Source organism: Lepisosteus oculatus, chromosome 3 (genome assembly GCF_040954835.1).
Source record: "Lepisosteus oculatus isolate fLepOcu1 chromosome 3, fLepOcu1.hap2, whole genome shotgun sequence".
Classification (NCBI taxonomy): Eukaryota; Metazoa; Chordata; class Actinopteri; order Semionotiformes; family Lepisosteidae; genus Lepisosteus; species Lepisosteus oculatus.
This window is the reverse complement of record NC_090698.1, coordinates 18,005,520-18,017,905: the sequence shown is the minus strand read 5'-3', so window position 1 is coordinate 18,017,905 and position 12,386 is coordinate 18,005,520. Positions and strand designations below refer to the sequence as shown.

Here is a 12,386-nt window from a genome sequence, read left to right as displayed (position 1 = left end):
TGAGACATTTTGAATTTCTCTTATTAATGGTTGGGATGTTAAAATGCAAAAGGCAAGCATCCAAATAACCTTAGATTTAACTGATAAAACATCAAAAGAAAAGAATAAATACAACAAAGCATACTGCACCTTATATATACAGTACATACTATATATACACAGAATAACCCATTTCTAATACATCAAGTAACTACTAATAAGTATTCATAGTAACTATGGGTGGAGGAAACCACAAGGAAGCAAGAAAACCAGCAATAGAGACAACACCCCATTTTCCCAGTCCACCTCTGTCTGCTGTCAACATACTGTAGCAGAGCAGTTTGTAAAGCCAATGAGCTACTTCCTTCAAAATCCCATTTTAAGTCATGGAAACAACCACAACATCAGGATGAATAAAGCACGTAAATCTGGATTATAACGGAGTAGGAAACTTTACATAGACAAGCAGACAGCCATGTTTCTTTCTTGTGCTATGTTGCTGTCCTTCGAAGAGCTTAATACATGACCTTAATAAGTATGGCAATTGTGAAAATTGAAAACATTGAAAGACAAAACAAAGCTTGCTTGTCTTTAACATAGTCAAAGACAATACTATACTATACTATTCAATACTATTTGGCCTATTGATAATATAACCAAAACATTTCATTGAAATTTCATTGATTTTGTTAATAAAACAAAGGGAATTTATTTTATGTCTTGAAAAATTATTGATCAATATGTAAATATTGTAAAAGAATGCAATGCAGTTTGGGTCTCAAAGACCCTAAAAATCTGCATATAGATAATAAATGCTGAATACTGTGAAATTGTTTTCTGTTCAGACTTCTATAGAGATGATTAATATTCATACAAATGACAGCGGTGCTTAGGGGATTCCATTACTGCCCATAAAATCAACTGTTAACCTATTAATGTTTTATATAAATCACACTTTGATTTTTCAAGGTTTATAAAACCATTTCAAAAACCTTGTGATCACTCTGATTAGCAACAAAGGCCTGAAATATAATCCAACCATACTGTATCTTCCTTTTCATATAGTATGTCCTGTGTATCACAGTTGTATGCATGCAGAAAACCATAAGTCTGTATTTAGGCATATAGTTAAATAAATGCTTTTTATTATTTTTGGTTACATGAAAATTTCAATAAAGAAGAGTACGGGTAAAAATTGGATTAAGGTATTTTTTCAATATAAAATGGAAATTAAATTTAGGTACCAGACAGAAGCAAACTCACAGTTATTAACTTCTCACTTCTCTGCTTGATCTGCAGTTTAGAGGAGCTGCTGCTTAAAACCGACTCATTTCATGCTTTAATAGGATACCAACTTCTTTACTAAGGGCTTGTCCACCTGTCCTCTCTGTGAGTTTGCATTTGTGAATCATATCTGATGAATTAATAACAAATAACCTTTAGAAGCTAGAACTGATTAAGTAAACACAATCAAGTTATTAAGACAAAGAGATGAAAATGAAAACAACATCCAGTTGTGGTATCAAAAAATCTTTTCATCTAAGCCAAAACATTAACTATCTCCTCTGTTGTCCGTTGTCTGGACCATGCCTGTGGTCTGGCTTCCAAGTCCAATGTCTGTAGTGAAACAACTTGTGACGCTTGGCGTGGTGGTGGTCGTAGCTGTAGTGGTAGTTGTAGTTGTAGCTTTGGTGGTTGTCCTCCTCAGCAGGATTTCTTCAGAGGAGGAGCTGTCTTCAGATTCTGATCCAGATTCTGAACTGCTTTGAGAACGTGCTGCTTGCCTCAGTAGCCTTTCTGCCTGCCACTTGTACATCTGTTGTTAGAAAGGAAACACGATTTACAAAACACACTTGTCTCCTTGCCTCCTTGTAGCCTGATGTCATTAGATCTCAATCAAAACCAATGGGGATTTTCAAACTAGTATGGTGAATAACAACACTCCGTTGGGCTTCCCTTATTTGTGTCAGATGGTAATTACTTTACCTCACTTTTCTGCATATTGTATACTGCATTTTTACACTGTTAATCACAAATAAATGTTTTACTGATGAGTAGCTCCATTTGTTTTGAATCTTATTATCGTGTGCTAAGAACAGGAGAAAATTTGCTAGTGAAAGACAATAAAATCATAATTTCGGTCTGTATTTTATTATGACATCTATCAACACTTATATAAACTAAAGAATTCTTACTGAAAGCGAAGAGGCTGTTGCCACTAAGAGGGAAATAAAAAGCAGAGTCTTCATAATCTCCATGTTTGAACTGTACTGAACTGTAAGGAAACACAACCAAAAGTAAAATTAGTATTACCAGACAAGCAATCAAGTCAATTACTAGGCCAGTCTAAACAATGTGTAATGACAATGATAAGAAAAGGCAAGAGAGAAGTAATGATGATTCATAATAAAATATCAATAATTAATTGATAATGGTGAAAATGAAGGATTTTAAAAGGAGTGCATTTCTAATTAGGAAGTTTAACGTTTTCAAGTTAAAGAAACTGTCACAGATATGCAAAATACATTCCTCTCTTCTAGGCTAGTTAATTAAATTGAATGTTTATATAGTACGTGCAGATTTGTCCAGTGACAGTGACTTTATTATCTCTATCAACCTCTATTCTCTATTCTGGTATCCACAATAAATTAAAATCATTACCTTGATGTATCTTCTCAACCAAAAAGACACAAAAACAATGTGATCTGCATTGAAAATAGACCTCCTCTGGCACATTAATATACCCAACATCTGTGAGTCAACCTAAAGCTGCAATGATTCCCTGTGAATTGTTATGCCGGATGTTGCTTTTTATTCTACTGATTTTGCAATCTCCCTATGTTTTTTCTTTCTCATATTATATGACTAATTTGACAAGAAACCCATTATTACAGCTTTCCAACCGCAGTCTTTAAAGTTTCTGTGTCCATTGTATATTTTTGTAAACATTCATAAGATGTATTCATTCCATGATTTTTAAGGATAGAGCCAGTTTGGCAGGTTCATTTAGGTAATAATGATCAGCTACTGTTTGTCTTTTGCGTTCTTTGCTTACAAAATGACATTTTTACAACCCATTATCCTTTACTAGGTACAGAAAACCAGTCACCCATGGTGCCGTGTTTAAGGCCTTTTACAGACACGTGTAACCCTAGAAGTTTTGGAGCCACAGCCATGATGGTTATATGATGGTGTTTAAATGCTAAAAGGTACAGTAAAACACATTGAAAATGCGTAAAACAGAAAGCAAGGAAGATGCTTCAGGACTCTGGTTGTCATGTTTATATATGACATAATATGGAAACTCTTTACAGTCAAGAGTGGGCAATTGCCCTTTTGCCAGAATACGTGATGTTTATAATTTCTAACGTCTTTAAATCCAGCATTCCTTTTTCCATGAAATTTTAAGGAGTCTTTTCACTTTAGTATTGTGTCCGGGTTTGAAGATCGTCACATTACATTGGAATTTATACCTCAAAACATAATTTTTTGTTTTTACCAGTGTAAAAGTTATAATGAAGTTGTTAGTTGTTGTTGTTGTAAGGAATTGTATTACTTTAATAAATAGTGACCTTACAAATTATAAGTAAGGTCAGCTTCAACAGATAACTTTATATGTACTATATGAGAAGTATATGTAAAACACCTGCATTTTAGATATATTTGCTGTTATTGCTCCATTTGTCACTATTGCAACTTGTTTTTATTCATAAGTGACTTCCCCTTTTCCATTGTTTTTAGTTAGATGTTTTAATCTACAAAACACAAACAAAAAAGGCCCTTGAATGTTCTTATCTTCAAATTTTTGCAAATGGCAAGTATATACATTTAATCAATATTTTTTTACAAATATTGGGAAATTTAAGGATAGGCAAAGAATGTCATCAAAGAAATTGCTTAACTTAGAATGGTTAATGGTACAGTAATACTATGAGTCATGTACCACATCCATGAATCCATGAATGTCTCAATGTATTTTGTACAATAAAGCCAGAATACACTTCCTTTCCCCTACAGTCACGATTTCCAGTCATTCTTTTTATTTGAGGGGAGTTCTTCTTTAAGAATGACTTGCAACTCTTGCTCTCTTGACAACCACAAAAGACATAAGTAGCCCAAAAGTATACATTTTAGCATGAGTCTGTAAAGTAAATTATGTCCAACATCAGGGTAAAAATACACTCCATGCTCTAAAATAACAACCAGAATAGCCATTGGTGTACTTTTTCCATCTTTCTCCAAAGCGTCATTCACTCTAAGAGTGTGTCTTATAGATGGAACTAGATGTGTTTATAACTTGAAGGCTTATTAACATAGAACTGGTGTCAAATATATAATTAATATCTTCTATGGCTTAAAGAAAATAAGTGACCATTACATTATCATTATTAGTATCAACAGCAATAGCCAAAAAAAGACATCAGCATAAGATTTGAATTTAACTCCAAAAATTATTTTCTGCCAAACACATGATCCCTGCTTGGATATGCACTGTATGTCACGCCCTCTGCTGCCAGAGGGCGCTCCTTCTCTGTCCTGTCCCTAGTTTCCGGTCTGCTGTCCTTCCTGTCCCTCTCTTTCCCTTGGGCTATATATTTCCGGGTCTTGCACTCTGTCCTTGCTCAGCATTGTTGTTCGGATGTCCTGAGACCCGCCTAGCACCAGGGCGCCCCACTTCTGCTCCCTGAGGGCATAGGTTTCTATACGGCATTCCTGAACTCTTTGCACTAATGAGCCCGGGCCTTTTTCCCGTCTCGCCGCTACGCATATGGGTCTTTTTCTGCTCTCCTGCTCCCCATGGTTAGTCCCTTTGGACGTCCGTGACAGAATGCTGAGCCACCTACGGACCCCGCGAGCGGCGTTTTTTTTTGTCTTGCCGCAGTTTTTTTTTCTTGTTCTCTGGGCTGTTTTTTTTTTTCAGTTCCTCTATTCTAATCACTGGATATCACTCCGATCTTCCGTGCCTGTGAGCGGGTCCTGTACCTGGCTTTCCTCGGGTAGATCACTCCGATATCAGTGATTGAATGTTGAGCTGGCTTGCCTATTCTTATTACTGGATATCACTCCGAGCTTCTGTGTCTGGAGCGGGTTCTCGTGCCTGGCTCTTCCTGGTCTTGCTCTCTCCGATATCAGTGATAGAATGGTAAGCTTTCTGCCGTTCCTCCATTCTTTTCGCTGGATATCACTCCGGGCATCTGTGTCTGTGAGCGGACTTTGTTCTGGCTTTCCTCAGGTTGTCCACTCCGATATCAGCGTTAGGATATGAACGTGCCCATTTGCCGTTCCTCCATTCTTTTTGCTGGATATCACTCCGGGCATCTGTGTCTGTGAGCGGACTTCGGTCTGGCTTTCCTCAGGTTGTCCACTCCGATATCAGTGTTAGAATGGGAACGTGCCATTTGCCCAGTCTGCGGTATTTTTCCCCGGGGTTTTTGTGTTTTTTTTTGCCTTTTTGTTTTGATTTTTTTTTCTTCCTGGTTTCCCCTCCTTTTTGGTCCCCCCTGCTCTCTGTGTCTCGGAACTTTGGTACCTACCTGTTTTTGGTTCCTATCTGTTTTGTGTGGTTTGTCTCCCTGGTCTTTCCCAGGTTTTTGTCTGTTGTGTTTGTGCTTGTGTACTTTTTTGTTTTAGTCTCTAGAGCTCTTCTCTACCCCCCCCCTTCCTCCACCCAATAAAGGTTTATACCCTGGAGGAAGGGGTAGCTCTCAGCCGTGGATTCCCGGAGGTTTCCTTTCAGTTAAATGAGGTTTTTCCTCCCCCCAGTGCTGGGCAGCTCATTTATTTGTATGGGCGTCGAGAGCCGCCCATGAAGGGGGGGGTACTGTCACGCCTTCTGCTGCCAGAGGGCGCTCCTTCTCTGTCCTGTCCCTAGTTTCCGGTCTGCTGTCCTTCCTGTCCCTGTCTTTCCCTTGGGCTATATATTTCCGGGTCTTGCACTCTGTCCTTGCTCAGCATTGTTGTTCGGATGTCCTGAGACCCGCCTAGCACCAGGGCGCCCCACTTCTGCTCCCTGAGGGCATAGGTTTCTATACGGCATTCCTGAACTCTTTGCACTAATGAGCCCGGGCCTTTTTCCCGTCTCGCCGCTACGCATATGGGTCTTTTTCTGCACTCCTGCTCCCCACGGTTAGTCCCTTTGGACGGCCGTGACACTAGTTTTCTTGAGTCTTAGGTATCCAGTTTGAATGCATACTTAGATAATAATTGTGTCAGTTTGCTTATTTTTTCAAAATTGTTTAACAAAATTGCATCAGTATTTGAAAATAGTATCTCATCTGCTCTGCCAAGGACTTGATAGAAGAAGCATGAAATGACACGCAAAGTGAGTGGTTTTTAGAATGGTAATGATTCACTGGAAGGAGATCAAAGTACTTGCTGTATGATCAAATGTTTAAACATGTACTGTATGTTGAAACAAACAAGCTCTATATGAATTAACAATAGCAGGAGATACTACTGAGCAAATACCTGTATGTTAAGGTAACATGGATGTAACAGGCTGAATGAATGTATAGTATATGTAAGATTATTTCCTCCTACATTTCCTGGTTGGGAATAATTCAGACTTTTCTGAACTAACTCTGAACTAACACTAACACTTTATTTAGAGGATATACATAACATACAGTACACTGTATTACACATACAACAAATATTGGTTCAAATGCACTTTTATGTTGTTTCTCAGTATATTTTATTAAGTAAAATTTGGAATCTTCCCCTTGTCATCGCTATTTATTTATGGATTCATTCAAAAAGAATCAAATGTGGCATAGTAGTTTTACATTTTGGTGTACTCGCTGTACTGTATATGCTGAAAAGAGTTTACTGTTTTGCACTTAACAAAATAAAACTTACTAGAATTAAACCTTTCAGATGATCTGTATTGTTGCAGCTAATGCCAATTATATGAGTGCAGATTGTGCACAGAAAATCAAGGGGTGTTTGAACTTGGAACTGAGATCCGAAGGGGCTCAATTGGAATATCCTCTGGTATTTCGCCATAAGGGAAAATGGAGGGGATTTTAAATACTGGAGGATCCGAAGGTGATTCTCCAAAAATTGGTGGAATTGGATGAGGGGTGAATTTAATTGGGCCTGAGATTGGATCAAACACAATCACTGGTGGAATGTTGAAGGTCTCGGGTACAGATTCACCCTCAATATTAGGAAGCATTATAAATACTTGAGGCACTGGGATTGTCGTGCTGGGTGATGCCTCTGGCTCAGCAGCAGCAACAGATAGCTTAGAGGCTTGTGAAAGGACTGAGGGTTTGTTTTTTTTGTCTGGCTGAAATGCTAGAGATTTTGAATGATGGAACAAGATTGTGGACACAGAGAATGCAGGTTTTCCTGTTACATTCTGTGTTGTGGACATCTTCAAAGGAACAACTAAGACCTTTTGAAAAGATGGAAGCTTTGAGTCAGATCGGATAGCCTACAAAACATAAAACAGAAAGATTATATATACTAGATCTGACTACAAACCTTTCAGTTGAGTTCAAGTCCTGTAGTTTGCAGAAAATGTAAAACTACATTTAGAATTACACATACTGTATCCATTGGAGGCAAGTTACAAAGATCCTGTAGTTTGCAGAAAAGGTAAAACTACATTTAGAAATACACATATCCATTGGAGGCAAGTTACAAAGATCAATTAATTCAACTTAAATTAAACATTTAGTTAAAATGTAAATCTTAAAATCAACATTATACTGTATAGTTCACACTGTTTTAATCATTTTAATCTTCATGCAAGATGATTTTTTCAGTGTAAATGCTTGCTTTCAAAATAAATCTGCCCCAGTAAAATAAATGACAGAGTCTGTCTTTTACCTTTGGACTTTTCCTGGGCAAGGCTGTAGGATTTAGTCCCTTCCAGGGAGAAAATGAGTCAGACTTGAACACCTATGGAGATACACACCAGGTACTGTATGAGTACTCCATGCTTGCTTCTACTGTTTAAGATAAAGTGTAATGGGACCACAGTTTTTTGTTATGTAAGGAAAGTGTGACTTATGGTAAGTTTGGAAAATTCAAAAGAAAAAAAAAACAGGAAAGACATCTTTACACAGGGGATGTGTCCAACTCCCGTAGTAATTAGAATAACTCCCATAATTGGACTTTTTAATTGGAATCAACTCCCCTATTATTCTTACATCAAAAATACATTTGTAATAAATCTATAAATTCCATGAATGAAATCTACAAGACATCGAACTAAAAAGAGCACTTTACTGTCCTTTCAATTAGGTCCATTTCAATTAATGACATACATATTGTGTACATCATATTTACAGTATATATAGTATACAAATATGTACATATTGCAAGATGCATTAGACATTAAGATATTAAAAACCAAACAGTTGTATGACAAAATAGCACAAGTGTTCAAAGAAATTTAAAATGTTTATGTATTTTCGGTTCTCTGTTGCTGAATGGGAAACAAGCAACATATAATGATTTATTATTAAAGCTAAACCTAATATTGAAGAGAAAATCTAATAAGGTGTACTGTATGAGAATCCATGTAATTTCATAAACAGAGCCCAGACAGTCAGATGACACCATCAAATTAAGATACCAAAGATTTATTTGGTACACCAGTGCATCAGAGATGATGTCATCTACTTAAAAAAACATTACACCATCGCAATACCAAAGTATTCAGACATCTCTGCTCACTGACGTACTGTACACCACATCTTAACCAAAATATGAGTGGGCTTTGTTCTGACATCTATGTTGGATTCTGTAGATGAAAACATGAGTGATTGTAACTTCCTTCTGTGAAACAGAATGACGAGCAAGTAACTGATGAATATGTCTTTACTTTTTACCACAGCCCGAGTTTCAATAAAGTTTCAGTGTGATATGTTTGTTTCCAGTCAAAGGTATGAATACAATTAAATAAGAAAAGTCAAAAATAAAAAGTTATATATAGAGAGATATTTTATATATTCACCTATATCTGCATTAAGAAATAAAAAATTAAGATTACTTTATTGGCCATATACAATTTCTCGTATTTGGAATTTGTCTTTTCACATACCCCAGCTTGCTCTCCGTGAGACACACAGACAAAGAAAGAAGCTTGGGGTCGGAGTGCAGGGTCAGCCATTTATATGGTGCCCCTGGAGCAGTTGGGGTTAAGGGCCTTGCTCAGGGGCCCAGTAGAGTAGGATTCCTCTGCTGGCCACAGGATATGAGCCTTTCAGCCACAGGCGCCCAAGCAGTTCTCTGTTATTGTTTTTGATTCAGTTAGTGGTATCTATAACTTTTCTCAGTATTTCAAGTTCTCTATCCTGTTCAATGCTTTTTTAATTAATTTATATTGAATTATGTAATGTTAGTAGTAATAATGTTGAATTATCTTATACATGGTGGTTTCTTCTGGTTTATAGTTCTCCATCAGGTTTCTTTTTGGAATATTTGGAATATTTGGAATATATAATAGTATATTGCCTTGGATAAATGCATCAGCTAACAAAATGAGAATTAAGTTGCTTTAACTTTAACTGTATTGCATTGTGTATTGAACTTAATGAATTAATAATTAATATTTTTTTCATTCAGTTTTTGATTTCAGAAATATCCTGCTTTGGAAGATAACTAATGGAAAGGAAGTTTTCAGTCTTAATTGAATGAATAGTCATTGTCCTACAGTACCTATTCTTAAGAAACCCTTAGTAGGTTTTCAAACACTGATCTAGAGATATTGTACAAGTGAGAACTACACTCTGTAAGACACTTTTTAACCCTGCCCAATTTTACTCTTGAGTAATATCTCTTTCGTTAATTAAAATTTGTCAGTTTATAGAGATTTTTAATTAACTCTTTTTAATCATTTCAAATGCATTTTTTACCCATAGGAACAATACTACTCAAGCAATCCACAAATGTATCTGCTTGCTATTTAGAATATAAATTATTTTACGCCCATGTGTGTGTTCAATGAGCTATCGATGTAAACCTTAGACCAATGCGTTTTCATTGTGCCTTGGTATGTACAATAGTTGGAATGAAGTTGGGTAAAAGGTTACCAAAGCCCCATCTAGTGGATGCAGGAAAACAGACATCAAACACAGTAAAAAGGCATTTGGTTTATCTTTCATGACAAAGATATAAATCAGTTCTTCTCAACTCCAGTTGTTCATTCAACTCCAGCTCATTGAGATTAGCTTGGTGTAATGCCACCTAATCCTACATGAGCATTTAAATGGATAATACAACTTTTGAGTTGTGTCCCATAAAAGCAAGAAAACACAAAAAATGTTGAAATGCAACACTCAACATTCAGATTTTTAGTGCTGTCTCTGAACAAAATGTAATTAATTTTCCATCAAACCATCATATTTATTGGGATCATTTGACCATATATTACAAAAAACTAAACTATTTATTTTACATTATTTCCCCTTAAATGTGTTTTTTGTGTTGCATTTCAAAGGAAGTATTACAAATACTAAAGTTATTTTCATTTACAAATATCCAAAATTAAATACTTCTCAAAGCAGCTTAATTGTAACACCATAGTATGATCATTTCAACTCAACTGAAAACTGGTTAATTTTTAAATTGGGTTTGGAAAGTAAAAATAAAGTTAGTATGTAATTAGGAAAATTCACGTTTTATCAAAATGAGGTTGTTTTTTCTTATTAATCAGGTTAAAATCGTTGTTACTGCAGTAGAAAGAAAACTGGACTTCAAGAGAAATAAGGTAGAAATAAAGTAGAAATTACTCACAGGAAGGCTCAAGCTTGCACCATAAAGGTATAGAAGTATCACAGCCACCTTCATGATATCCAGCAGATCCTAAAAGAAGAAAAAGTATTGATATGGGATTTTATAAAAATATTCTGTGTCCATCTCCTCCATGTTTAAAACTAACAGGCAGACATAGCAAAAACAGTACCCCTGTTCAGAGTCTAAAGTTGGAAGATTGTAGAAGATTCCTGGTTTACCCCTTTGACAATTTAAAATGGGTTCATTCACAATCAAATCAAATATCAGATTATGCAGTCATCCTACGTGGGATTCAGAATGTCTCAAATGAACTTGGGTGTTGATGAGAGTTTGCCCTCTGTGCCTAATTCATGAATTCCAGTAAAGGTTGCCCAGACACATAACAATCCAATTTACATTGCACAGAAAGCCTCAAAATTGACACCATAATTTGCAACATCTTTGTTGCAGTTTAAACTGCAGTTTAAAGGTAAATCAAAACAATGTATCACCATTTTGTAATAGTAACTATAAGGAGTAGTAGTAAAAGAGGTAATACATGCTCTTACCTAGTTCTAAAAAATATTATTATGGTTTTAGATAAAATAATTTATCTTAAAAGCAAACAAATAAAGTTTATACTGTATGTACTGAAGCCGTCACTTTGAAACAACTGGTTTCTAGTGCATGCACTTTATAAAACTGTTATATAAACCTACTTTTTGTGCATTTGTAATATGTGAATTGAAAAGACTTTCATTACTGTATCCTATTACCAGAAAGGGATAACAACATCAAAAAAGACCATAATCCTCTTTATAGCATATTTATGTATTTTGTCTGTTTTGATGGTGTGGGCATCCATCTACCAGTAGAAAAAATGAATGGTACTGTAGTTTTGAACCATTGGCAATCTCAGAACAGTACTAAAATCACAAACATAAATATATTTATAATACAACATATTGTATCTTATCTGAATACTATTACCCATAAGTATATATTTGAAGATATTTTTGCAATGTCACATTCTTGGTTAATGAATCAATTTATGTTAGTGCTATGTATGAAGGTGCAATGTTTTTGCTAATTATCGGTCAAAATGTAAACAGATAAGATCTGAGAGAACACATCAAACCAGAAGGGTAACCATCTAAACTAACTTTCTTTTTTGTATGCAAAACATGAGTTTGCATTGAAAGTGAATATTAATATGTCATCTAAGTTAAAAAAAGTCTCCAAACTGAAGTAAAGACATAAACAATCAAAATGTTTTGTTAACGTTAACAAAAATTCAAAATGTGGTAAGAATAAATCTTTCTTACCTTCCATTATAATTATAATAATAATTATTATAATTAATTATTATTATTAATAATAATATAATAATTATTAAATACTCTAATATATTTTTCTTTATATTTGCTAAGTCTGTAAGAATAGAAACACTGTGCTAAACTGTGACTTAATTGAGCTGCTTGCTGTTTAGTCTTTGATTTAAATTGTTCCTTTGTTTAGTCCTGAATGTCGAATATGTCCAGGTTCGAGGGTATTGTTTTCAACACCATCTACACAAAGAACTTTACACAGCCTCTCCTCAGCATGTTGGCCATTATTTCTGACAAAACAGCTTTTATCAGGTGACCAGTTGATAATGAATAGACACAGGTGGGAATAAC

General features: G+C 35.5%; 1 protein-coding gene across 3 annotated transcripts; it reads right to left on the bottom strand.

The window, feature by feature from the left end:
- Window positions 1-1,107: 1,107 nt before the first annotated feature.
- LOC107075343 (uncharacterized) lies at window positions 1,108-11,019 on the bottom strand. 3 transcript variants are annotated; one of them, XR_011189053.1, is made up of 6 exons: window positions 10,898-11,019; window positions 10,729-10,797; window positions 7,816-7,887; window positions 7,379-7,417; window positions 2,175-2,254; window positions 1,108-1,795 (listed from the first exon to the last, which is right to left on the bottom strand). XR_011189053.1 is itself a non-coding variant. In XM_015340237.2 (4 exons), exons 2-4 carry the CDS (start codon window positions 10,780-10,782, stop codon window positions 6,914-6,916), a joined length of 630 nt encoding a protein of 209 aa, XP_015195723.1. In that variant the 5' UTR covers window positions 10,783-10,797; window positions 10,898-11,019; the 3' UTR covers window positions 3,846-6,913. The 3 variants fall into 3 exon arrangements, 1 of the variants encoding a protein (XP_015195723.1); XM_015340237.2 differs by lacking the exons at window positions 1,108-1,795; window positions 2,175-2,254 and having other exon boundaries at window positions 3,846-7,417; XR_011189054.1 differs by lacking the exons at window positions 7,379-7,417; window positions 7,816-7,887; window positions 10,729-10,797; window positions 10,898-11,019 and adding an exon at window positions 2,641-2,777.
- Between the last annotated feature and the right edge of the window lie 1,367 nt (window positions 11,020-12,386).